General features: G+C 48.3%; 2 protein-coding genes across 2 annotated transcripts in view; one reads left to right on the top strand and one right to left on the bottom strand.

Annotated features, from left to right (window-relative positions):
* Window positions 1–6,199, top strand: part of MUC16 (mucin 16, cell surface associated) — a 53,893-nt gene extending 47,694 nt beyond the window's left edge. The window contains exons 89-96 of the mRNA XM_072919236.1: window positions 227–294; window positions 894–1,048; window positions 1,598–1,761; window positions 1,853–1,917; window positions 2,578–2,753; window positions 2,853–2,897; window positions 3,581–3,660; window positions 4,631–6,199. Coding sequence (XP_072775337.1) covers window positions 227–294; window positions 894–1,048; window positions 1,598–1,761; window positions 1,853–1,917; window positions 2,578–2,753; window positions 2,853–2,897; window positions 3,581–3,660; window positions 4,631–4,729 — 852 coding nt within the window. The 3' untranslated portion in view covers window positions 4,730–6,199. The remainder of the gene's footprint in view (window positions 1–226; window positions 295–893; window positions 1,049–1,597; window positions 1,762–1,852; window positions 1,918–2,577; window positions 2,754–2,852; window positions 2,898–3,580; window positions 3,661–4,630) is intronic.
* Window positions 6,200–20,923: 14,724 nt separating this feature from the next.
* On the bottom strand, window positions 20,924–21,829 carry NFILZ (NFIL3 like basic leucine zipper). The gene has a single exon (XM_032743974.3). It carries the CDS (start codon window positions 21,827–21,829, stop codon window positions 20,924–20,926), a length of 906 nt encoding a protein of 301 aa, XP_032599865.3.
* Between the last annotated feature and the right edge of the window lie 5,970 nt (window positions 21,830–27,799).

Genomic DNA, 27,799 nt, shown 5'->3' with positions numbered 1-27,799 from the left:
TCACATCCTGGAAGGAATTTCAGGAATTTCAGGAAGTTTGCCAGGCTGGAAGTCAGACCCCACCACCAGAAGGTGCCTTTTCCAAAGTAAAACCTAACCCCCATGAAATCCAACCAACACAAAATAACCCTGGTGTTTCTCCAGAGCCCAAGTTCCTCCTGCTGGCCCAAAGCCTCCAGCACAGTGCCCAAACTCATTAATATTTAATGTGACGTTTTAATTTCAGATGAATCAATTGTACCGTCAGAGCGACCTGCGGGAGCAGTTCCTGACCTGCAGGATCACCGGGCTGAGGTCTGGGATAAAATCTGATTTTGTTTAAAGATTACTACACCCTGGCACTGCTCCCCCATGGCCGAGTGCCACTGGCCCCTGTGGAATTCCTCCCTTCTGTTCTCCTGTTGGGAACTGATGCCCTAAGAAACAGCTTCCCAGGATTTGTCAGTTTGAATTTTTTTTTTTGCCAGGGTTTCTCAGTAAGGGTTTCTGTAAGGCACTCTCAGGTCTCTGAGTATCCCAGGAATTACAGATTCCATCCCTTTACTGGGAGCTGGTGACCCTGTCACCTCGGCACTTTAAAAGTGAGCTGTGGTGTCCTGCTCAGGATGGAATGAGGCTTGAACAAGGGACCCTTCAACACAATGAAAGCTTTAAAAAACCTAAAAGTGCTGCTCTTTCCTTGCATTCATATAAAACAACCAAAATTTGTCCAGAGATGAGGTAAAATTTTAATTCCTGCCCCTGTCCAATGGAAAAGCCCCAGCCATTATTCCACCATGTTACTTTAAACCACTCAACCTTCAGAACAGCAGGAACCCTTCAGGAAACTCCTTCCCACACGGAGCTTCCTGCCCATCCTATTTATCTCCAAACCTCTGTTCCTCTGCCCACAGGCCTGGATCCATAGTGGTCGACTGCCAGTGCTTCTTCCAGCCTGACCCCAAAATCAGCAGGGCCGTGGTTGAAAGGACTTTCCAGGACAGGACCTCCAACACCACAGGGCTGTGGCTGGGGAGCAGCTACCGACTGCAGGAATTCTCAGTGGACAGTACGTGGATCAAATCCCTTCCCAGTACCCACAGGGATAACTCACTTCGCCACAGCACACTCAGAATCTCCCAAATTCTGCTCTGTCAGAGCACAAAATAAATCTGTTGTTAAGTTGGATCACTGGACTCTGAGTTAGGCCATTCAGACATTCAGTCCTCTAGTCACTGATGGCTTAAGGAGTTATTCAATATTAAGATGTTCTTCAATATTAAGGTGCTGTTCAAAATTAAATTATTATTCAAAATTACAGCATTTCCAATATTAAAAAAAAATCATAAAATTAAGTGTGAACTGCTCACTACAATTTCAACCATCTAGAGCTAAACAGACTTTCAGCTTTTTTTCCCAATGTGCAGCATCCCAAAGAAATGAATGGCCTGGAACATTTGGAGTTTTCTCTCAGACCCCAGTAAAACTCAAGTTCTGCCAATCTAAGAATTCAAGCTAAAAAGCTGTAGTTCATTGCTGCTTGGTAGGATTCATTGCTGCTTGGTAGGAAAGCCTCAGTTTCTCTCTGCTAGAATTTAATTTTCCTCTCCATTTCCAGCCTTGGAACTCTCAGTTGAGGCAGCAACTCACGAGACACCCCTGGAGTCTGGCAAAGAAAACTTTGGATTAAATTTCCGAATCACCAACCTTCCCTACTCGCCTGAACTGCAGGACTCCAGCTCCCAGATGTGCCAAGAGAACAAAGAGAAGATTGAGAAAGAGGTGAAATGAGCAGCAATGGCTTCAGCTGCCTGTCCAAAGGATGTGTGAACTTAACTCAGCTTTCCTCAACTGTTTTGTTCCTCCCCATCAGCTCGAGGTATTCAGGAGCAGCCGCCTGAAGGACCGATTTGCTGGCTGCACTGTGCAGAGCTTTGGGTATGTCCAGTGCTTTTTGGAGTCCCAAAAGAGCAGTTCAGGAAGACATTTAGGGTGTCCACCCCTCCCTGCCAACCACTCTGCCCCCGGTGACACACGGGAGTCGCTTCATTCTCCTTCAGTCACTTTTGCCTTTACCACAAAAGGTTTCTGTCCAAACAGAGCTGGTTTTGTTTTGGTGCTTGCAGAGCTGTTTCCATGCGTGAACAACCCCAGGGGAAAGCAAACACCTTCATTCTCTCATTTAACGTGTTCAAATAAGCTCAAATTCCACGGGCAGGCAGCACTGACCACACAACTGACCAGCCTGAGGACAAAATCTGCCTGTGAGGGTCCTCCAAATACTCTTTGGAGGAGCAAAGCAGCAGAGTAGATTTAAGTTTTAGAAATAGAGCTGATTTAACGCTTAGAAATAGAGTTGATTTTCCTCTTAGAAATAGAGCTGATTTACCTCTTAAAAATGCCTTGCTGGGGATTAAATCAGTGGATGCATTTCACAAGGTTGCAGGAGTCCCTGTCTCACCCAGAACAAGCTGCTAGAAGTGATCCCATCCCAAAAATACACCTCTGGGACATCTGCAAACCTGAGACTCCAAATCCCTTCCCTGCTCTACTCAGCTCTGTTCCATTTTTCTCTCCTCTCTGCCTGTCACCCTCCAGGCCTGTCCATGGCAAAGGACACACAGAGGTTGCCTCGACCTGCAAGTTCACCCTGGATCCCCTCTCAGGGACTTTGCAAGAGCAGGAGGTGTTTGAGGAGCTGAAACTCCTGACCCAGGGCTTCACCAGGCTGGGCCCCAGCTACAAGCTGGAGGAGCAGAGTCTGGTGGTGGAAGGTGAGAGATCCTGGAGGGACATTTTAGGGAATTCTTCCTAATTTTGTTTAAATCAGCTCCAGAGTTCCATTTCTCATCTGTCCCACTCCTCATTTCCAGGTTATTCTCCAGTGAAGACAGATGAACCAGAGTCCAAAAAATCTGGTAGGTGTTTTTTTGGCAAGGATTGACCTGACAGCCACTGAATACTTGAGCACTAATAAATAATTGAACCCTGATAAATACGTTAGGTATAATAAATTAGCCTCAGATATCTTGGAGTGGGACTAAACCCACAGAAAAGACCAAAACTCCAAGGCTCTTGGCAGCAAACAGCCTGAGGGGAATGGAATTGAAGGACAGGCAAAAGCAGAAGTTTAGGAACTGTTTGAAAACTCTGGCACCAATAAGCTTCGATATCTGCAGTATTTCTTTAAAAAGACCACACCAGATGTGATTTAGCTTAGCTACAACCCCAGAACCAACAGCAAACAGGAGAGAGAAGAAAAATACTTTCCCATGCACCACAAACACTCTGGTGAAACAACTGCAGCTTTTGCTGACACCCTGATCCCTGTCCCCTAAAGAGTCCAGAAGCAGTTAAGACAGAACTTTGTCATTCTGAACATCGCACTACTTTGTCATTCTGAACATCCCTGGCATAGCTGGGGGCATTCTGCTCCTTGCAGTGCCATTTAAAGTTGTGTCTCCCTGAACTCTCACTCCATTTCCCCAAATTTCTGGAATTTGCCCTGACCTACAGGGTGTTCTGAACTTTGCCAGGGTGATATCTCCCTCTCACAATCCCACATGGAAGAGTCTCTAAATCCTTTTTTTCCTCTTTTCAGAGCTTCAGTTCTGGGCCATCATCCTCATCTGCCTTTTCACCCTGCTGGGCTTTGTCCTCCTCCTCACGTTGTGCTTCCTGGTGAGTGTCTTGAGTGTCCCCTTTGCTGTCTCACATGTCCCTTGGCTCCTGCAGAGCCTCAGGAGGGACATCCAGCCAAATTCCCGAGGATCCCAGAGGGAGCAGTGCCTGGAAACAGCAAAAACCACCCCAAATCCTTCACTCCCTGCCAGCTCTTCCAAGCACTGGGGATGGGGAAGGGAATTTTGAGTCAGCTGAGCAGATTTTTTAGAAAAGGAAGCAGAATTTTCCTTCTAGAAAAGCAGCAGGATTGTGGCTGGCACTGGGTTTTTGCAGAGGGGAAAGCCACAAACCAAAGGCAAGGCCAACACCAAGAAAAGGAGCAGGAATTAGGGAATCCACAGGTGGAAATAGGGAATCCTCTGCAGCATTTCCTAAACCTGTCCAACACCTGCAGAACGAGCAGGTTCCAGGTGAGGGAGTGCCAAAACCAGCTTTTTTAAACAGCCTGTGGGAACCACACTGAGAATTTTGTGCTCTTTGACTACAATAAATATAAATTATTAATTATTTCAGTGCTCTTTAACTACAGACTGCTGCAGCCTGGCAGGGCCATGCTCCAGCTGCAAATCCTTGGAAAAGGCAGAGCAGATCCTCTTCCCACCTCTGCTGGTGATTTAATGGGGAACAACACCTTAAAATGTTGCTTTGTACCAGCTGAGGGGAAGAGCCAAAGCTACAGAGAGCAGGGAGGTTCAGGAGACAAAATTACAGCCAGCAGGATTTAGGAGAGGAAACTCCTCTGCTGCAGAGCTGCCTCACAGCTGTGGGCATTTTGGGATTTTTATTCCCAAAATCCCTGGCTTCCCATCTGGCAATGTGATTTGGAGGCACCTAATGGTGGGCAGAGCACGGATTCAATTTTTTTTTTTTTTTTTTTTTTGCCATTGATTTTGGTCTTTTGGCCATTAATTTTTTTCTTTTCCATTAATTTTGTTCTTTTCATTAATTTTGTTTTTTTTCCCACCAGGTCCTCTCCTGCCTGAGGAGAAAGTCTCACCTGTACCAGGTGCAGCAGGGCCTGTGTGGGCTCTACTTCCCCCACATGAGCACAGGGAAGGTTCACTGACACCTCAGCTTGGTCTTCCCACACCTTTTCGTCCACTGATGAAGGAAAAATAGCTATAAACCTAGAAAATACTTATTTTATAAATTATTTCAGCATTTTCTCTCGCCTCGAGACCAATCTTTGCACTATTGCCACGATTCTTTTCATACTCCAGGAAACTGCCAACAGTGCCAGTGCTAAGGAAAATAATTTTTTTTAAGCACTGCAGTGTTTTACAGAAATATAATTTTTTATAGAAATATTACACAACCAAAGGAAAATAAAAACCTACCAGGAACTGCAGTTTGCAAAGCCCTTCAGTGTTAACGTCAGTTTTCTGAAAAAGGCTTAAAATTATACTAATTTAGAGATTTTTGGGGACTGACTGTTGTAGACTTAGAAATCCCACCTAGATTTTAGCTTTTTCACCACTGAGCTTGAAAAATGTAAATACCTTAAATTAATTATTTCATCTATTTATAATGATGACATTATGATGTAAAGAGACCTTGTGAAATCTGAGTGTGACACAGCCAGGCTGTGTTTTTTGAGATTGCTGCTGATTTCAGTTCAATAAATGCCATGAAGTTTTACTGCCATGAAGTTGTGTTTCCTCTGTAGCAGCATTTTTATCATCCCAAATCAGAAACTGCAGAAATCCCGGAGGTTTTGCTCCTCAGCTCCCACCCCACAGCACAGGATCTGTTTTTAGAGTTCAGCACCTTTTCCTTCCCCTCCCACCCAACCAGAATTGCCCCAAGACCCCCAATTTATACCCCAATTTCCTGCCCTGCACAGCACTCGGGGCCGTTCCTCTGCAATTATTTGATCCTATCATTAAATGAACTCCCTGAAAGTGAAAGCATTGAAACAGAATTAACAAACCCACGGTTAGTCATTAATCCTCCCACTGCAGGCAATGTTTCCACACACCAAAGTGGGTTTTGCTTTCAAAGCCAAGCTCCTCCAGGGCAGGTCCAACCAGTTCACCCCCAGCTCAGAGTTCCCTGCAGAGGATTAGGATCTGTTTGCTCGCTCCAACAAAGGGCTTGAGGCACCAATTATGTCAGCAAACATCGATTAAAAGCTCTCAGAGCTCTTGCAAAACACCTCTGCAGTGTCCCTGGCACCCTGAGCGTGGCTGCCACCCTGTGACAGGGAGGTTGGGAGGGGGAAGGAATTCCCAGCTCCCAGTCTGGCCAAGAAGGGCTGTGTCACCCTGTTCTTTTGAGAGTTTTAAAGTTCTTCTAAAAGTTTCTTATGCCTTCTGATGTTTACATATTTCTACTGAGTTTTCTTACACTGTTTGTATAAACAAGGATGGTTTTGCATTCTTCTTTGTGGGTGGAGAGAATTGATGGCTGTTGGTTTGACCAGTGTGGTTGGAGAGGTGAAATTTCACCCTCTAATCCACTGTCACTTTTAATATTCTATATCTAGTGGAGTCAGAAAATAAAGTTTGCTTTCTTTGGTTCTTTTTCTTTCCTTTTACATCTAGCCTGCTTGTGTGAGTTATTTCGTGTCATAATGTGACAGGGCTGAGAATCATAAAATCCTGGAAGATTTTATGAGAAAATCATGAGAATAATAAAATCCTGGAATGAACCCTCAGGGATCGTCAGCCCAGCCCCTGGCCCTGCCCAGACCCCCCAACACCCCCACCCTGAGCAGCCCTGAGAGCGCTGTCCAAACGCTCCTGCAGCTCTGGCAGCCTCGGGGCCGGGACCATTCCCTGGGGAGCCTGGGCAGTGCCAGCACCCTCGGGGGGAAGAACCTTTCCCTGAGCTCCATCAGCACCTTCCCAAGCTCTGACACAGCTTTGTGCCATCAGAGCATCAGCTCCTGCCTTGGCAGCCCTGGATCTTCAGCTGACTGTCCCTGCTGTGCCTCAGTTTCCTTCCCACCGGTTCCCTCTCCCCTGGGGAGTTTCTCACTCCCAAAAAGCCACGAGTGAAGCCAACAGCAGGGATGAGAAGCTGGCTCACACTGGGAGAGTTGGAAGGGCCTCAGCAAGTGCCTCCCTCCAGGGAGTCACACACTCGGACACCTCTGCCACCTCCTGCTCCCAGCACCACTTCCCAGGGCCACAATTCCATCCTGTCCCACCTTCCATGGAAAGAACAGGGGTGACCTGAGCTGCTTGTCCAGAGCAGGGTCCAGACCACCCAGCCCCAGCTGGGATTTGCAGCTCCCTGAGCAAGAGCTCATCCTTCCTGCTCACCCCCCTCAGTCCTTCCTCTAAGTGGTTAATTAATCTAATTGCATCTCATCAGCATTTCGCCACTGGGAGCCTCATCCTGGGGCAGCCAGGGCATCTCCACCATGCCCAGCCAGGAATTTAATGTGGGAACCGGTTGTTTTAGCAGCAAATTTTGTCAGTGGCAATCTCTGAATTTACTGACATGATTTGGTGTCCCCTGCAGGGTTTGGTGCCACCTGCATGGATTGGTGCCACCTTGTAAGGTTTGGTGTCACCTGCAGGGTTTGGTGACACCTTTAGGGTTTGGTGCCACCTGTATGGCTTAGTGCCACCTTGTAGGGATTGGTGCCACCTTATAGGGTTTGGTGCCACCTGCAGGGTTTGGTGCCACCTTGTAGGGTTTGGTGCCACCTGCAGGGTTTGGTGACCTCTGTAGGGTTTGGTGCCACCTGCAGGGTTTGGTGCCACCTTGTAGGGTTTGGTGCCACCTGCAGGGTTTGGTGACCCCTGTAGGGTTTGGTGCCACCTGCATGGATTAGTGCCACCTTGTAGGGTTTGGTGCCATCTGTAGGGTTTGGTGACACCTTTAGGGTTTGGTGTCCCCTGCAGGGTTTGGTGCCACCTTTAGGGTTTGGTGACCCCTGTAGGGTTTGGTGCCACCTGCAGGGTTTGGTGCCACCTTGTAGGGTTTGGTGCCACCTGCAGGGTTTGGTGCCACCTTGTAGGGTTTGGTGCCACCTGCAGGGTTTGGTGACCTCTGTAGAGTTTGGTGACACCTTTAGGGTTTGGTGACACCTTTAGGGTTTGGTGTCCCCTGCATGGATTGGTGCCACCTTGTAGGGTTTGGTGCCACCTGCAGGGTTTGGTGACACCTTTAGGGTTTGGTGCCACCTGCAGGGTTTGGTGACACCTTTAGGGTTTGGTGCCACCTCCACAATGCCAACAGCCCGAGGGACCCCTACCTGTGCTCAGCCAGGGCAGCTCAGCCATGCCAATCCTCCAGCAAGGTGACACCTGCAGGGAGTGATCCCCTCTGGGGCAGGGCAGAGGTACCCCCAGGGACCCCCCAACACGGGGGTTGCCAGGGCAAGGCTTCCACTGACCCCACCAGACCCAGGTGATGTCACAGGGCCCTTGGGGACGCCGCAGTCCCAGTGGATTCCATGGGGGATTCCAGCCCGTGGGTTGTGTTCCTGCCCAGGGAATTGTGCTGGCCCTGGCCCTGCTGGGATGGGATGGGGCTCCCCATTCCCTGCCCTGCTCCCATGGCCCCAGGACCACACAGGCCCTGGGATGACCCTGGCAGCACCACAGCAGCAGGACACCTCTCCCAGAGCAGGGGAAGCATTCCCAGAGCTGGCCCAGGAGCCAGGAAAGGCCCTGCCAGGAGCTGGGCACTGCAGGGGATGTGGGACGAGGCAGGGGTGGCACAGGGACAGGGCTGGGGCAGAGGGGAGGCTGCAGCAATGTGGGAGGGATGCAGGAGGGAGGCTAGAGGGATGCAGGGAGGAGGGGTCAGGGGTGCTGGAGGAAGCTGGCAGGACACTTTCCCAGGGATTTCTGACTGGCCAAGAGTGTTTTGTTCTCAAGCAGACTCCAAGCAGTCACTTCATTTCTCCTGTGTTGCAGTGTGATTTCATGGTTTACCTCGGGTTTCTCCCATTCTCGATATTGGTAACTCCAGTACCCTTGAAACTTCCAGCGAACAGCAGCTCATCTCTCCTTACACAGCCAGCCCCAGTCTGAACCCTCTGGAGGAAGGAGCAGCTCCTGGGTTGCCCCAGAGCCGCTGCCAGCCCCACTGAGCCCCTGCTGCTGCCTGCCCAGGTGATGAAAAGCAAACACACCCTAAACACATCCCCCTGCAGCACCTCCTGGCCCAGAGCTGCAGGGCCTGGGGCACTCGGAGCCCTTCACTCCTGGCTCCCAGAAACACTGGGTGTGTTTTTAGTGGGATGCAAACCCCCTGATCCAACAGGGACGGGAGGGAGTGGGGATAAAGGCATGGTGTGATTTTTGAGATCACCCAAAACACTGAGGTAATTCAGTGGAAAGTCTTTTTCTGCTGTAATCTCGCTCTCCATGCCAGCTTGTTGCTGCTGTATTAGAGAAAGGCAGCGCGTGTGGGAGGTGTGAATTAATGTTACCGCACTGGGAAGGTGGTGACGACCAAAGATCTCAATGATGCACATCAGGTTCCCTCCTCAACAGGGCTGTGAGCGAGTGCAGTGGAAAAAAAGGGACATAATTGGTCTTTTAAGAAAGAGCTGTGAGACACCGGCGTCAGCAGATGCTATTTCAGAGCACAGACACTCACCTCCTTTCCCCCAGGACAAGTGTTAACCTTTAAATGCAGCCTTTGCACTCCCTTCCCTTTCACTCACGGACTCTGGGGCTCTTTTTCTGTTCCTGTGAAGTTGTGAAGGATTTCAGGCCTCAAACACGATTCCCCACTTCTCTTCCATGCTGAAATTCCAGATTTCACAGTGGTGCACAGCAAAAATGATTACTTTGCGCCTGCTCCTTCAAGGCATGGCATAAATAATGCAACTGCATTTCCATTCCCTCCTGGATTTGCGTTATGCTCTTCCTTTTCCTCCTCATTTTCAAGCTTTTTTCCTCCCTCTGCTCCCCATTTGCCAAAACCACTCGAGGTTCCCCATTGAGAGCCTGTGGTTGTCATGTGCCAGGAGCTGCTCCATCCACACCCCTCACACCCCATCCCTGTGCTGCCACAAGCTTTTCCAGCAGCAAAATCTCCCTGTGGCACCCAGGACTTGGACATCAGCCTCATTTCTTGTCCTTCCCGGGCCAATTCTCCCAGAGATGTGACTGGAGCTGAAGCCCCCCAGCTCTACCAAGGGGAGCTGGTCAGGAGCAGCTCTGATCTCTGTGGTGGGCAGGGACAGGAGCCCAGGAAGGGCTGGAGCTGTGCCAGGCCTTGGCATGGAGCTCAGGGAAAGGTTCTTCCCCCCGAGGGTGCTGGCACTGCCCAGGCTCCCCAGGGAATGGTCCCGGCCCCGAGGCTGCCAGAGCTGCAGGAGCGTTTGGACAGCGCTCTCAGGGCTGCTCAGGGTGGGGCTGTTGGGGGGTCTGGGCAGGGACAGGGGTTTGTGATTGTCCTTGTGGGTCCCTTCCAGCTCAGGATATTCTGGGATTCTGTGGATTGTTTTAACTCTCCTGGCATCCCATCTTCCCCAGTGCTCCCAGTTCAGGTGCTGAGGCAGGTCTGGAGAACACAGGGCTCTGTGACCCACAGGCTCTCCTGTCCAGGAAACTTTGCTCATTTCTTCAGCATTCTCAACAGCCCACAGAAAATCACCTTTGGGTACCTTCAGGGTTAAATCTCTTGGGGTTGAACCACTGGGTCACAGGGTTCGCCCAGTTAGGCTCCAGCACCAGCTGGGGAGGGCTACTGGGAGCCCCGGCCCCAATTTTCCACCCTGCCAGAGCATCTCTGTTTAGGGGAAATGAAAGTTCCTTTGCACATCCTATACCCAACCTGCAGCAGCTCAGGAGAAGTGAGATGAGGCTGAGCCTCCTCCTGCATCCAGCAGCTCCCCAGGGCCAGGCAGGGTTGTGGGGCTGAGCCTGGGGAAGGACAAGAGGTGCTTGGGGGAGGTGGAGAAAACCCCAGCTGGAGGAACCCTGTGTGATAGATGAGTAATGCAATATTTGACTCTCACCATTAAAAGGTAAATATCCTGTATATGTGTTAAGGGAAGTTTTATAGATTTGTAGTTGTGTTTTATCCCCCTTGTGTTGTTATCAGGGGTTGCCTGGGTTTGGGATATTTGGGAGGGTCAGCTCATTACTATGGCAGCTTTAAAGCAGTGATCTCCAGCACTGGACAGAGAAGGAGGAGCTGACGGACAGAACTTTGGGAGGGGCCAAAGGGTTAAACGGCAAAACCTCCATTGTGTGGGTGAGCACATGGTGGGAAAGATCCTCTGCTCCTGGTGCTGTAATATTTTCTCTATTCAGTCTGCTGCTGTATTTTTGATAAGGTTTTAATAAACCTTTTACATTTTTGGAAGTGAGTATCATTTCTCACACCAGGGATACCGAAGGGAATTGTGCAACTTCTCACATCCCAACTCTGCTTCCCAAGGGAGGAGCAGGGGTGGAGGGGGATGTGCAAACCCCCCAAGCCAGGAGGAACCTCTGTGCTGCTCCTCATCCTCCCACTCCCACTCTCCAGGCATCCAGCTCCCTGTTTATTTGGAATAAGAGGATTTCGTGATTAAATTGCCTTTTAATGCTGAAGTTGCAGGTTCTGCTTCAAAGGCATTAAGAACAAAAATAGTTTTTTTCTGATGAAAGTGCCTGACTCACTGAGAGTTCTCAACTGCTGCTTTAGGGCCAAGTATCTCGGAAAATGAGAGAGGAAGCTGCTGAGGGAGGCTCAGCTCTCAGCACTTGGCACCAAATGTCCCCAAAGACTCCCCTGTCCCACCCAATGGAGCAATCCCCAGCTCTTCAGGATTTGGGTCAAAAAGATTATTAAAAATTAAATCATTTCAATCCTCCAGTGTTTGATTTCATAGCCCCAGGCAGGGCAGAGCATCAATATTTGCCTCCTAAATCCAGCTCAGCTTCTGAACTTGGGCAGCAAAGTCTGAGCAGCAGCACCCTGCAAGGGGCACCTGGGCTTGGAGTGAGATTCAGAAATGAAATAATAACTAATAATAAATGGTACTAAATTAAACCCAAGCCCAGAGTGCTTACAGGAGGCAAACCCCAACTCCCAGGTGACATCCAAGCTGTGGGGATGTGGTCAGTGAGGTGCTGTGACAGGTCCCACCTCAGCCCCTCCCCAGGGCGGCCACACTCAGCATCCTCTGAGCACCACCAGCATCCTCCAACCACTGAGAAAACAAAACCTTTTAACTGAAATCTCCCAAATTCTGCCCAGTTTGGCAGGGAGAGTCCTTGTTCCCACAGCGAGGGGCTCAGGAAGTTCAGCCCTGTGGTTGTGCTGCTCCCACAGTGAATCATCCAGTGACAGACCTGTGGCCTTTTTCTGTTCCTGTGAAGTTGTGCAGAAAATTTCAGGGCTCAAACACAACTCCCCCACTTCTCTTCCACGCTGAAATTTGAGATTTCACAGTGGTGCTCACCAAAAAGGATTATTTTGCTGCTGTTTCTTCAAGGCATGGCATAAATAATGCAACAGCATTTCCATCCCCTTCTGAATTTTGAGTTATGCTCTTCCTTTTTCTCCTCATTTTCAACCTTTTTTTTTTTTGCCCACAACTCTCAAACACTGAGGAATTCAGGAAGAATTCCTACAGGAAAATGCACAAACAAGTAGGAAAATTGCCTGGGCTGTATGAAAACTTTCTAATTTTGTCTAATTTGTGGGACCAGGTCAGATTGGGGATGAGTCCTGGTGCCCCTCAGCTGTGTCTCCCTCCCATGGATGCATTCCCATTTGCTCCAAGGAGACAGTGGGAATTAGGGAATTAATAAAATCATGCCAGCTAGCTCCAAACATTTCCTAGAAAGGTTATTTTATCATGAAAAATAACCCAAATTTTATCTAGTAAATTCCAGTACAGAGATTCCTCTCCTTTCATTTTGGTCACAGAAATAAGAACCAAAAGTGCAACTTAAAATCTAAACCTTTGATATTCAGCGGGGTGGAGGGAGGGAAACAAGAAAAGCAGGATCAGATCATGCTTCTTTCACCTGCCAGGGAGGAAAAAAGGAATTCCCTGAGCAGCTGTAATTGCTGAGGAGCAGGAAAACTTCCCGGGAAGGATCTTCCTGCCCTTCAGCTGGGGAGCAAAGAGAGCAGAGGCAGCACATCTGGAGCTGGGGGTGACCAGGAGGCCACATCTGGATGGCTGCTCTGACATCCTGTGGCTACATTCCAGAGGAAATCTGGGGGGATCAATAAAAACCTTAATTTTTTTCCTCTGATCTCTTCCAGAAGAGGAACCTCCGGCAGCTGAAGCAGAAACTTTGTGTCAGCAAAAAATATTCAGGATTTTTGACATGGCAACCAAAGAGAGATGGCAGAGCAGAGGGAGGCTCAGGACATCCCAACCATGGGAAGGGACAATCCTGGAGCTCAAATTCCTGACCAGCAGAGCCTCCTCTGCAGGGTTTGGTGGCTGTGGGGAACACGGGGAGGGGGGGTCTCAGAGACACAACAAACTCCTCACAATTCTTGCCACTGCTTCATCTGTAAGGAAAAATCTTCCCCTCTGCCTGGGCAGCATTTCCCTCTCTCCCAGGGGGCAGAGAATTCGGCTGGAATTCCCAAAATCTGGGCTTTGTTGGGCCAGAGCAGCATAGAAAAATTGGAAGGGACCTTAAAGTTCATCCAGCTGCAACCCTCAAGCATCCAATATTGTCCCCCAGACCTCGGTGACCCTTCCAGCTGTGCACCAGATGTGTGGGGGGGTTGATCTCTGCATGCCCCAAGGCTGAGCCAGCCCCGGAGCTCTGGGTCTGTGCAAAGGGAGGGATAAACCAGCAGGAAGAGCAGACAATTCCCAGGTTTAAACACAGCAAACCGAGAATTCTGGGGAGACTGAGGGGATTTTTACCCAGAAAAGTCACATTTGGGGTTGTAGGTAGACTTGGTTCACCTTTCAGGCCAAGCCATCAATAATTGAGGGAGTTTGGGCAGAAATAAAAGTAGAAAGAAAGACCACACAACCCTGAGCGAGGTCTGGGGGGTTCAGCACAGCTCTGCCACAGCCTCCTGCAAAACAGAGAGGAGGAAAGTCAGGAAAAAACCACTCCTGAGCAGGGCACTGGGGCTGTGTCTGCTCCAGGGCTGCACCAGGCCTGTGGAGAATTGGGATGGAGACACTTGGGCCACTTTGTGAGAGGTTTGGGGACTGAGGTTGAGCTGGGAGCAGTTTTTAGCTGTTCCTTTGCCCCACCCAGCCCGAACACCTCCCAGCTGGGATGATTTTAATACCTGAAAAGAACAAAATCAGAACCAGGCCAGCTCAATTCACCCTGGGGTGCTGCTCTCTGAACAGTTTTGAGGTCAGGGAGTTGCCAAACCTCCCCTGCTCCCTCTGATGTTTTAACACTTGCCAGGTTTGAGTAAAGCTGTGAGAAATGAGAATGTGTGGTCTTCAGGAGAATTGAGACCACAAACTGGGCATGAACAACTTGGTTGCAGCATTCAATAGGTTCCTGGAGAAATCTCTCTGTTTCTCTTTGTTTTCTGCAACAGGAACTTATAAGATGTGATAAGAGAAAGATCGAAGCTGGAAGGCAGCTCCATAAATCTGAGTGTCCTGAGCCCAAAATTGCCCAAATAATCCCTTCATCCCAACACCTTGCTGTGAATTACTGCACGTGGACAAGGATTTTGGGAGGAATACGGAATTTAGGCAGCAACTCCCAGCTCTTTGCACCAAATTGCAAAATCTGCTTTTTCCTTTTTGCAAGCCAAAGGATGGAGCAGCAGTTGAGGGGACACAGGAGGCTGAGGTCACCCTAGAGGATGGTCAGGGGCTGTCTCCAGAACATTTCCCCATTTCTGTCCCAGCCTGACCCTGCTGTGGAAGGATGGATGGACTTCACAGACAGTTTGAGGTTTATCATCACAAAATTCCCACTGGATAAATCAGGCCAAGAATTCCGTGGTCATGCACATCTCCAGCCCTGGATGTCCAACAGGCACCAAAACATTGTCCTGTGCAATTTCCTCTGCACCCAGCAGCTCCTGAGGTGCAGGTCCTCAAGTTGTGTCCCTTCCAACACCAGGGATGTGGGTGGGCATGAAAATCCCAGATTTTTCATAAAAATCCTCCATTACCCTTAAAACCCCCTCCAAATACCTTTAAAATACCTTCAAACCCCGGGTTTTCCAAACAGTTTTCCAAGTTTGCCCAGACAGTGCCTGAACAGCCTGGGGTGACTGAGCCAGGCAGGGAACTGGGACCAGTTTGCACAAAGGAGAGGATTTTCAAACTGGGAAGGTGTGAAGGAGGAACCAGTTTGAAAGATATATATATATATATCATATCTCCCCCTATGGTTTGAATTTGATTGTCTTGTTGAACTTCTGTAGGATACACTGAAGTAGATAAAGTATAAATGTTATGATAACTATGCTGACAATTAGTACATATATGCTTATTTTTAAAAGTTTTCTTTAAATTGGTGTAAGGTTTAGTGGAACAAATAGATTATTTAACTGTGATGGTTTTTTTGACTTTGAGTTTGGTTATATTTCCTTGTAACTGTTGTATGTTCTTATGTATAGGTATTGAATGGTTGGAGATATTCACACAATGTATTTTATCAAAGTCTTTATACTTATGCCTATGTGCTAACAAAAGAAAATTAGTTGTTTTGTTTGGTAGAGTTGTATGCCTTACACTTTGAACGTTAGTTAACAAATTGTTCAGTGTAAGAGAAATAGTAGTAATTGTTTACTTTGTTAACAACTTAGTTTATTAAATTCCTTCAAGACAAGGGAGATACAGGAGGGACAAGGCTCAGCAGGAAAGGGACAGGTCCCACAGAGCAGGCCCAGCAGACAGGGAGCAGCTGATAAGGCCAGCAGGAGATAAGGGGCAGAAAAGCTGCCCCTGGGCAGCACTCAGCCAAACCCCAAATGATCTCTGTGTAGGAAACAGCAAAGCCCAGCCTAAACCCTGGTCCAGAGGCTGTGGCTCACCCCAGGGTCAGAGCAGGTTCACCAGGACCTCCGAGAAGTGATGCTGCATTTCCTCCCCTTCCCACTGCAGACCCCCAGGCTGGGATTTGGGGAGACCCCAACCCTCTGCCCTGCAGGGACCCCAGCAGCTCCCCCTGAGCTGCAGGTCAGGCCTAACCCTGCCGAGCTCCCCTGGGATCTGATGGTGCAAACACCAACCCAGGACATGATGATTATTTTCTTTTCCACAAAGAGACCAACCCACTTCTCTAGAAATGCTTCTAGAGTGATGAAACATGAAATGGAAAGGATCCTATGGGATGGGAATGGGGAAGTTCAGTTTGATCTGAGTCTGAGCTGGCCATGCAGTGGCTGCTCTCCTGGGTGAGAGGGGCCAGAATGCAATGCAGGGAGCAGCTCATTTTCAGATGGTTAATGCTTCTTGTGCTGCATGGGTTGGAATTTTCCCTTCTGTTTACTTTATAATGCTAGAAATAGAACCCAAATTAAATTTAAAATTGATTTTTGAATCAGCATTGCTTTCCCAGGGACTCCCCAGTGTGTAAGCAGGGCACTGTGAGGGCAGCACCTCTTTCCAGAAGTCATTGCTCACATTTCGTGCCTCAGCAATGATTCAGTTTGGGGCCTGAGCCTAAGCTAAAGGTCAGCATTAACTCATGCTCTGAAGGGAGGGCTCTGTTCTCATCTCTCAGCCCAGCTCTGCAGTGTGTGACACACCGTGCCTGAAATGGGTGGGATTTATTGGGTTTTTTTGGAGTTCACTGTGTCTGGCAACAGACAAATTCCCCTTTCTGAGACACGGGCAGGGAGAAGCTTTTGGATGAGGCTTTGGCTCCAGCCAGGCTTGTCCCCAAAGCTGGGGGAGTGCTCAGCAAACCCCAGGGAGAGCAGCAGCAGCATCACCCACCCCCAGCTCCCCTGAGCCAGAGCCTCCCCCAGCTCAGTCTCCCAATTCCTCCCGGCAGATTCATCCTTCCTGAAATCCTCTCCTTGTTTTTTGACCCCTGTGGTCCCCTGCTGCAGGGTTTAATCACGAGATGCATGAAAAAAAAACCATCCTGCAGCTTTCACAGAGCCTCTGCCCACTTTAGCGGCACTTTCCCTGGGTGCCAGCTCGTTCTGAGGTTTGGGAAGAACTGAGCAATTTTCCCCTGCTCACATTCTCCAGGGCTCCCTCAAAGCAGATTTAGGTGTCTGCAGCGTGTCCCTCTCAGGTACCTCCTGCCAGCTCAAAGGCAAAACCTCCCTGTCCTGGCAGACAGATAAAAATCACTGGAATAGTTTTCCAAAGAGCAAATACCTCCATTGTCTCCCCCTCTGAGGACACACAGAGGAATTTTTATTCTGTAATGCACAGCCTGGGAATTAATCGGCTTGAAAACTGCCTGAAATGACCTAGGAACAAAGACTAATTAAAGAATTAACTAAGCCTAAGCAGAGGCAGGAGCAGCTCAGCTCACTTCCAGCCCAGCCTCACAACTGATACAACAATGGCTCTTTCCTGAGGGTGTTCCTGGATGTGGAACTTGGGATAATGGAAAGGGATGGATGGATGGATGGATGGATGGATGGATGGATGGATGGATGGATGGATGGATGATGGATGGATGGATGGATGGATGAATAGATGGATGGATGATGGATGATGGATGGATGGATGGATGGATGGATGAATAGATGGATGGATGGATGGATGGATGAATAGATGGATGGATGGATGGATGGATGGATGGATGGATGGATGGATGGATGGATGGATGGATGATGGATGGATGGATGATGGATGGATGGATGGATGGATGGATGGATGGATGGATGGGTGGATGGATGGATGATGGATGGATGGGTGGATGGATGAATAGATGGATGGATGATGGATGATGGATGGATGGATGAATAGATGGATGGATGGATGGATGGATGGATGGATGGATGGATGATGGATGGATGGTGGATGGATGGATGGATGGATGGATGGATGGATGGATGGATGGATGGTGGATGGATGGATATTCCCCACACAGGAAATTTTCTAGGACAAAGCAACAAAGGAGCAGTGAAGGTGTGGAAGCGGGGAAGAACCATCTGCACCTGCATCTCCTCCAGGTGAGTGACCCTGGAGGGGAGTAAAGGAAATCCTGGAGCAGGTGAAAGAGGGGAGTGGATGTGGGACCAGGGCTGGCTCATTGCACACCCTGCCTCTGTCTTCTGCTGCTGTCCCACCCTCTCACTCCCTCCACAGGCACCCAACAGCTCCCAGTGCCACCAGCCCCAACTTCAAACTGGGTTTGGCCCCTGGTTTGCGCAAGAGTAGGGGCACAGCAGACAGGAAATACTATTAATTTCTTCAGTGCTCTCAACACCCTACAAAAAAAAAAACACCTTTGGTCACCTGCAGGGTTAAATCTCTCAGGGTTGAATCACTGGGCCACAGGCCGGAGGGTTGGGAGGGACAGGAGGGTTAGGAGGGACAGCAGGATTAGGAGAGACAGCAGGATTAGGAGGTGCAGCAGGGTTAGGAGGGACAGCAGGTCCTGGAGGCAACCCGTGAACCTCAAATCCATCCTAAACATTAAACTGAGCTCCCTCCCACCCCATCACTGCATCCCAAATTCTTGGCAAGTACACAGAGCCGGCCCAGTGGGGAAAAAAGCTGATTCCCCAGGGACTGGGAACAGCAGGAATTGGGAGGGAGTGCCGTGTTCCCACCCCAAGGGAGGTGATTTCCTTCAGTAAAATCGTTTCTGTGCTGCCTCCTTGCCGTGGGTTGTCCCTGCCAATTGTGAGGGGAAGAGGGGACAGCCGGAATGGGGCAGGAAATGGAACCACGTGTGGTTTCCTTTAATCTGCAGAGCATCATTGCCTCGAGTTTCACCCTGAGCAGCGGCTGCAGCTCTAGTTTCCCCTCATGCCAGGGGTACAGGAGAGGTCCCCTTGTGCCCTGGCAGCTGTGCCAGGAAGCTCTGCCCATTTCTCTGCACTGATCCTGGTCCAGAACAGTGGGACGGGGGGGCTGATCCTTGTGGGGTGTCCCTATAAACAGTGGTGAGCTGGGACAGAGCACCACACCCCAGTGCTGGGGGGTCTGTGCTGGCAGCTGGGGTCCTGCTGTGGGAACACAGACTCAGCCAGATGGAAAGCACCTTCATGGACAGAGGAGTGGGGAAGGTGGGTGCCCACAGCTCCTTGCTTGTTCCCACTTGTCCTCACTGGATGGATTTATCATCTGGCTGTTCCTGAGGGGGAAAGAGGCAGATCCAGTCCCAACAGTCAAACCAAGGCACCTTTTGCATCTCCTGCAAACAGAGTTTTATTGGGCACATGTTGGTCCCTCCCCAGTTCAGATCCCTTGTACAGCTCCCACTCAGGACCCTCTTTTCCAAATCACTTTGAGGGATTTTTCCATCCTCTGTAAGGCAGTGTGGAACCTATTATTGCTGCATTCCTCTGTTTGCTATGAAATTATTCCTAGAAAAACACTCTTGACAATTGTCCTTATTCTCTAGGGCCTGAAGTTTTCATGGATCATGGGATGGTTTGGGCTGGAGGGACCTTAAAACCATCCAGTGCCACCCCTGCCATGGCAGGGACACTTCCCACTGTCCCAGGCTGCTCCAAGCCCCATCCAGCCTGGCCTTGGACACTGCCAGGGATCCAGGGGCAGCCACAGCTGCTCTGGGCACCCTGTGCCAGGGCCTGCCTACCCTCACAGGGAACAATTCCTGCACAATCTCCCATCCATCCCCACCCTCTGGCAGTAGAAGCCATTCCCTTGTCCTTGTGAATTGTCTCTTTCCGTGTTCCCTGCAGGCTCCTTCAGGTCCTGGAAGGCCACAGTGAGGTCATCCCAGAGTTTTTCTTCTCCAGGTGAACAATCCCAGCTCTCCCAGCCTTTCCTCCCAGCAGAGCTGCTCCATCCCTCTGATCATCCTGGTGCCTCTGGATTTTCTGCAGCAGCTCCAGCTCCTCCCTGTGCTGGGCCCCAGGGCTGGGGCAGCTCTGCAGGTGGGGTCTCACCTGAGGGGACACAGGGACAGACACACAAAGGAAAAGGAGAATCCCTTGAGCTGGAACTGATGAGATGGAGACTCCCAGGGGATCTGAGCTGGGATGTTGAGCTCCACTGTCAGCTCTGGTTCCCAGCAGGGCCCTGCAGCTCTTCTGTCTTTTGGGACATAGGACATGGACTGAAAATGTGTGTCTGGGGCAAAGGAGTTCAGCTTGAAGTTGCTTTCTCACTTTGAGATCTTCTTCCATCAGACTGGGGCTGATGGAACCATCAGATTGGGCTGGTCTTGTCCAACAAGTCAAAGAACATATGGGGCTGCTAGACACAGCAACATCAGAACTGCAGGATCATCCTCATCTTGGGAAAAGAGACAAAGCAGGAAAGATCTGAGGAGAGGCAGTCACAACTGTACCTGGAGTGCATCCCTGAGAATTCTCTTTGGCTTGAAAACTGAGGAAAAGCTCCAAGAGGCTCCAGAGCCCTGCAGGAGGCTGCTCTCCCTGAGGCTTTCCCAAAGGAAAAGCAAGGATGTCAGGATGGACAGGGACTGGGTCCCAGCAGAGGCAGGAATTACAAACACCATATGCAGCTTGTGCCTGTTTGATAAAGAATTTCCAAATAGACAAAGATCAGGTTTGAAAATGCCTTTTTTAAAAGAAAGAAGCAAAATTTTTTTTTTTTTTTTGCATTTCAATAATAATAATAAAATAATATTTAGTCTTCCATAATAACAGTTACAAAGATAAATGAAATCTTCTGGACCACAGCATGTCTGGTCATAGAGAAAGAGTTCATTCCCTCTGGAAATAAATTATGGTAAACTGGAATACAGTGCAGGAGGTCCTGCTTTCATTTCATGCCAGGGTAAATCCACACTCCCAGAGTCACAACCTCTTTTTATTTTCTCCAGACAGTTGAGGGGTCTGAAACTGGTTCCATCAACAGTTTCCTGTGCCAAGTAATTCTGACTCCAGGCACTTTGGTGAGGATGAAGGCGGAGATGAAGCAAAGGTCACTACAGTAGTTGATAACCCCACCAGCTGTAGTGGTGTCACATTGTGTGACCATCCCCCCTGTCTTGGCCTCTTCCTGCCCCTTCACACCTCCAGTTTGAGCTTGCTGTAGTAGCAGAGCCACCAGTGAGACCAGGGGCTGACCACAGGGTCCTGGCCAGCTGCAGTTGTGCTGTAGTGATGCAGCCCGAGAAACTCCCTCAGCGTCTACACCGAGCAGGGAAAATTATGTCCATCTTTGGAGAAAAAGGCATTTCCCTCTCACCTTGTCCTTCCAAACCCTTCGTTTCCTTGGAATGTCTCACTCTGGCCCCACAGCAGGCATTCCTGTGCTGCCTCAGTGTGAGTCCAGCCCAGTCTCCTCCAGAGTGCTCAGGGCTTTGCTCTTAATCCGGAGCTTGTGCGGGAGGGCAGCAAAGCTCCGGCCCTTCAGCTGCTCTTCCGAAGGGCAGGGCAGGCTGCAGGAGGGCGCAGGAGAAGTTTTGGGTACTTGTTGCTCATCATCTTCATCTGACACCGCAGTGCTGCTCTCCTTCCTGGCCTCAGCGGTGCCAGGGGATGGGCACAAGAACCAGGCACCGCCCAGCCAAGGGCAGGGGAAGGGGTGTTTGTCTGAGCAGGGGTAGCTGAGGAATGGAGAGCAAACTGTGGGGCTGAAGGATGCATCAAACCTTTTGAGGCTGAAGGATTCCTCAAACCTTTTGGGTTGCTGGAGGCCACCTGTGTCTATGGGAATGGGTTTGGAGTCGCAGCCGAGGATGTTTGTGGAGGAGTTGAAGGTTTCGCAAGGAAATTCAGCTGGCTCCAGCACCTTGGGCACAAAACTCTTCTGGGCAGGGCAGCAGGAGTCACCAGCAAAGGGCTCCACACCCAGCAGGGGTGAGGCTGCCCGGTGCCCCCCGAGGTAGAGCCCGAGGGGGCGGCCCGGGTAGGGGCTGGGCGCGGGGCTGAGGAGCCCGAAGCGCAGCTTGAGGGAGAGCAGCTCGGTTCTGAGCATGGCGTTCTCGTGGCTCAGCGCTGCCAGCTGGCTCTCCATGGCCACGTCGTTGAGGCGCCGCTTCTCCCGCGAGCGTTTGGCGGCCTCATTGTTCTTGCGCCTCTTCTCCCAGTACATGGTGTCCTTCTTGTCGTCCGGCATGAATTCCCTCTTCCGCCGGGAGTGTCCGCCCACCTTCCCCAGGAGCAGCTGGGCCTGGCCCCGCTGCAGCACCTGCTCGCTGCGAGTGGCCAGGAAGTTCTCCATGCTGGTGGGGAAGGCAGCTGGGGTTCTGCTGGAATGAGAACATTCATTAGTTACCTCTAATTAGTGCCATTGGGTAAATTAACATCAGAATGGGATTGTTTTTTGTCTCTGTGTCTTAGGTTAGAAATGGGGGTGTGTATTCTATTCCCATCTGTTAGGGGTGGGGCAGTTCTCTTCATTGGGCAGGTTTCTTTATCTCTCCCACAGCCAATCCTCCCTCCAGGAGATATCTTCTGTTAATGAGCCCTTAATTATTAATTATCTTCTGTTCATGTGCCAGTGAGTGTTCCTGCATGCCTGATAAAATTCCATCATCCCACTGGGAGAAGCTCCACCAAGGAAAGGAGCCAAGCATTCCTACCTGGATACAATCTGACCTGGGAACAGCACAGCAGCCTTTGCCCACTGCATTCCCAGAGGAGCAGCTTTCTTCCCCACTGCATTCCCAGAGGAGCAGCTTTCTTCCCACTGCATTCCCAGAGGAGCAGCTTTCTTCCCACTGCATTCCCAGAGGAGCCCAGGCCCATCTCCCCCAGCCCTGGAGCTCCAGAGGAAAACTCCCCCCTTGTGCAGGATCCTGCTCCAGCAGAAGCACAGCTGGCACTGCAGGAGGGCTGAGCCACCCTGGGATGGGGCTGCTGCCACCTCCCTGACCCACAGGGGGTCAGGGCCTGTTCTGACTCTGTCAGGGTTGGTTTGTATTACTGCATTTTTATTTTATCTTTTTTTTTTTTTTTTCCCTAATAAAGAACTGTTATTCCTATTTCCATATCTTTGCCTGAGAGCCCCTTAATTTCAAAGTTATAATAATTTGGAGGGAGGGGGTTTACATTTTCCATTTCAGGGGAGACTGCTGCCTTCCTTAGCGGGCACTTTCCAAACCAAGACACTCTGTTACACACACGTGAATGAGGACAGCTTCTCCTGCTTATTCCTGTCATTTTGGAGCCGCCTTTTCAAAATATTCAGATTCTCTAGTGTTTTCAAAATATTCAGGTTCTGATGTGTCAGCACAACAATGAATCAATCAATCAATCAATCACATCTCACTCAGGATATCCAAAAACTGCGCACGACCGAGCAAACCCACACATTTCGTCAACTTGGTGAACAGTCACACTTTATCTAAGTAACTTCAATCGAGATGATAAAAATTAGTAGTGATCTCCAACTCATCTCAAGCTGCCGTACAGAGGAAATAAGAGTCATTAGCTCTGTTTGGGAGATAAGGAAGGCACAGGGAGAAGAACTGATTTACCTCAGTCACGGATTTTGGGTAGGAGCTGAAGCAGGGTTACGAAACAGCTTTGCTATCATGGGATGATTTAGGTTGGAAGGGACCTCCCATTCCACCCCCAGCTATGAGCAGGGACACCTTCCACCATCCCAAGGTTCTCCAAGCCCTGCCCAGCCTGGCCTTGGGCACTGCCAGGGATCCAGGGGCAGCCCCAGCTGCTCTGGGCACCCTGTGCCAGGGCCTGCCCACCCTGCCAGGGAACAATTCCTGCCCAATATCCCATCTAAATTTACTCAGTGTCCATGTAAAGGTATTTCAGAAAATCAGATCTCTTTTTAAGCTATCCCAAGCACCCAACAAATGAAGCAGGAAAGATCTCTGGAGGATTTTGAGGATCAAACAATGTGAGAATGGATTAAATGAGCTCCATCATACATACACAGAGTTACACAAATACTCTACAGCAGAAAGATTAGCACTGACCCTAAAATGCTGTTCAAGGACTTTGATTCAGTGTTCCACTGCTTGTAGATGAAATCTTTATGCAGGTTTAGAAACCTTCAGCACTGGCCAGTTGTAATCACCAGTGACCTCTGCACAACTCAGACCTGCAAATCTGACCAATTCACATCTGTTCCCTCTCCCAGTTTGCCCAGTTTGACCAGAGTTTTGTGCTGGTTTAAACAGGACAAGTCCCACCACAGTGCTCTCTGCACAAATCAGTGAGATTTTGTAATTAAAAACATTTAGAATGCATTTATTTTCATTTCTCCCTAAGCCCTGGAGATCTCAAAGACTACACAAAGGTTCTGAGCATAACTCAGAATGAACAAAACCAAATCAAAACAAAGAATGTCCTTTAGCATGAATAATTTTGGGGTAATTTCTCCAGCTTTCGATCAGAATTACTGCTGACCTAAAAGCATCAAAAGGAGACTTTCAGCAAGTGGATTTGTGGTTTTTCACAGTGTCAAGAGGCAGAAATGCAGTTTTTTCAGGGCTTAATCACTTAGCAGGAATGTTTCAGGTTTGGAAGTGACGTGAGTTGTTTGTTGAATGAGTCAAAGATCTACAGGTGGCTTTTTCATAGAGTAAACTCCTCACCCACAGTGGACAGAGCAGGTTGTTCTCTCACCATCCTTCCCTTGCTCCTGGTGCCCATCACAAGGGTATCCTATGGGAAATTTCAGGATTACTGCTCCCAATATTACCTGTTCAGTCAGCCTGGAAAGCATGGGGGGAAAAGGAACCCAGACCAGGCATTTGTGAGACAGAGCCTGAGCAATGAACCTTCCTGAAAACCAATTTTGTTGAACTTTCCTCACATTAATCCAACCCCTCACACTCCAAGTGAGGACGCCAAGGTGGGACTTCCCTTCAGAACTCAACACTTGAAACACATGGACGTGACAAAGTGAGAAGTGAGGGTTGAACCCAGGGGGAAAAGGAAGAATCAAACATTTCCACTTCCTTGGCGGTGGGCAAGGACGGGAAGGAGGCTGGGTGTGAAGTGGGAGGCAGGGGAAGAAGCTCTTACTGAGGCAGGATCTGGCCTTTTAAGGTCAAGGAATGAAGCTTGAGCTGGGCCAGTGTGTGAAAGCATCGAGGTTTGGCCACAGAGTCTCACCTCCACCTGTTATTTTTATCTGCAGCCCACGGAGTCACACCTGTGCCCACACGAGCCTCATGGCGAGCGTGGCCTCCAGCAGCAGCGAGCACAAAGTGACACCGAGCCCGTCCTCACAGGCTCCGGGGGAAATATTAATATTTGCAGTGGCATTAGAGCACTTTGGTCAGGTGAATTATGCAACCAAGAGTTTCTAAGGTGCTTTGGTGTCTGTTGTTTCTGCAGCTGGAAGTATAAAAGAGATTTACCAGCGTCTTGCCTGAATACAGGCTGAGCTCTGTGTTAGCTGCATCCCAGAGAGAAAGCACCAAAATATTTGTAAAATGATGCTGTTTCTTTGGTTTTCACCTCTTTTTGCACTGTATCTGCTGGTTCTGTTCAGACAGAGTGGTTTTTAAAAATTTCAAAAGTTTAATAATAATTTAATGGTTATAAAAATAGTAATATAATTAGAGTAATAAAGTTTAGAGTTAGGATAATTATAAGACAATAAAAAGTAAAGAATTATGGATGCCTGAATGTTCTTGGACACTAAGTTATGAAAAGCATGACTTGTGAACAAAGGAATTACTTTCAAAACAATACACTTGTATATTTATATATCTTTTATGGTTATGCATACATTCTATTTAAAACAAGAAACTTTGTTTGTCGTATGCCAATTGTTTTTTTTAATCCTTATGGCATTTTTGAGTCTGAGCAAAGCCTGAAGAAATTAGCTTCTTCTGATAAGAAACCATAAATTCTTCTCCTTTGGAAGATTTAGGTGTTCTTCGAAGCGAGTATCTCATTCCTAAAAAAAACTTACCCCACACACATAGTCTCTATTTTAACATTATGTTGGAACCTAAAACTACATTTAACACACTACTTAAGAGAGTTAATAGAGCATAACTTTTTAACATTACACATTATTTAATGTAATATTTGCAAAAAGCCAATCATAAAATATGCATTTTTCACACAGAGCATCTCTCAGAAGCTCTGCTTCTCTAGAGGGGAGTCTTTGAGCTTCACCTCTGAGCAGGCCGAAAGCAAGGCATGGTATTTACATAAAGATTGTTAAATGCATGAAGATAAGCAGTAAAACCCATCCTGTTCACTTCTATGATGGCTCTGATCAGCTGGGAAGGGCTAAATGTGCAGTGCCCTGCTTTAATTTGCACCTCTGTGAGGGTGAGGATGTGCTGTATCAGAGGTTTGCATTTGCTCTCCACTGCCCTGCTCAAAAGATCCTCATTCTTGCTAAAAAACTTTTCTTTCTGCTAAAAGAAGGCCCTTGCAGTGCTCAGCTTCAGAGATTTGGCTCAGCACTGTCTCCCCTCCTTTCCCTTATCTCCCCCCTGAGCCACAGAGCAGAGGGGACTCTGATGAGTTGGACTTTCCAGCAGAGTGTGCAAAACCCTCCAGGAAAAACTCGATATCTCAGCGGAACTGATTCAGTGCTGCGCCCCGAGCTGATACACAATCAAACTACACTGAAATCAGCTGCTGAATCTCCCTTTTCTTCAAGCCCAAGGCAAGCCTTCAACCCTCAGATTATTCTTTTTTGTTTCAAAGATGCAGGAAAATTAAAATAAATCCTTAAATTTTAACTCGTTATTTCTCAGGAGTAAAGAAAACGAACTGGGATTATCACGGAGTGGATTTCAAAGAAACAAAGGGAATCTTCATACAAAACAACTAAAATTCTGAGTTCTTTGTCTCAGGATAATGTAGTCATCAAAAAAGGGACAAAGATCAGCCCTTGTTCAGCAGCAAGTGGTTATTGATATACAGCTGAACCACTGGTCTTACCTTGGGATTAGAAAGGATGACATGGATTAAATACAAAATTCAATCCCTGTAGTATCATATCTGTATTTTATTATTCTCAGTTTCCTCCATTTTTAATGTGTGACTCTAAATTTTGCTACATCTCTTATGTCTTCTCTAAGTTGCAAAATTTTTCTTAAATTTTCGCACCTGTTTATCCTTATATTACAAAACTATATCTACAACAATCAATAAAAATTTGGTGTTTGAAGCCTCATTTAAAAGCACAGCTGATAGGAGCATTTATCACTAAAACATTAAAAATAAAAATCCAAGCATAAGTCTACATATATTTTAATTAAATCAGACAATCAATGTAATATAAAAAGGCACAGAGTGACTTGGCAGAACTTCCCTGAGTTGGAGATTTCTGTTCTTGGCTCTGAAGTGAAAATGGTCGATTTTAAAAAAGCAAAGGGAAGGAAATTTCCAATTATTTTCCATAAAACACCTAATTCCATTATGAAAATCACTGCTCCACCAACAATCTTTGGATCAAATTTTCATTCCCAGTTGCCTGATGTCACTGGCTTCATCACCGGGATATATAAGCACCAATCCATGGGAACATCACTGGAATTTACCTTTATTAAACTGGGCTCAGAATCTGGAATTCTGGAATTTGGAGTTTAAATCACTCAGTTTGAGCCAAGTTGCCCTTGCTTCTCATCAATATAAAGGAGCTTGAGAGCTGCCTATTTTTTGTCTTTTAAATTATCTCCTCCTAAACTAAATCAAAATTCAGCCCTTAATCTTAAGTCACTCCAGCACATCAATATCAAACCCACAGGAGTTATTGAGAATTTGCTCTGATAAAATGAGATAACTCTGATATTTTTCACTGATATGAGAACTTACAGTGATAAGATGAGGCCCAGGTGCTGATTTACATCAGAAACCTCTGAAAACTTCTCCTGGGGACACTGTGCTGTACAAACACTGCAAGCAGCAACCAACTTTTGATCCCTGCTGCTGCTTCTTCACCTGAGTAGTAAGAAAAAAATTAACCCTGTGGTTTGGTGGTATCTCAGGGTGCTCTTTAAAGCTGTCAGCTTGTTTAAGATAAAAGGGCTCCACTCTAATTACTCATATTCCTGAGTATTTTGCATTCACACGGCACAGCGGTTAACAGGAGCTGTTGAGGAACACCTCTTACTCACTTCTTATGTCTCAGTGGGAAATAACGTGGTCTGGTGATGAAAAGAGGCCCAAAAGGAGCAAAAAAAGAACCCAGTGACCTATGGCAGCTACTGCTGGAGGACTGGAAGCTTTAAACGCAAACTCAAACCAA

The sequence above is a fragment of the Taeniopygia guttata genome, chromosome 28, assembly GCF_048771995.1.
Source record: "Taeniopygia guttata chromosome 28, bTaeGut7.mat, whole genome shotgun sequence".
Lineage (NCBI taxonomy): Eukaryota > Metazoa > Chordata > Aves > Passeriformes > Estrildidae > Taeniopygia > Taeniopygia guttata.
This window is presented reverse-complemented; position numbering and strand designations above follow the sequence as displayed.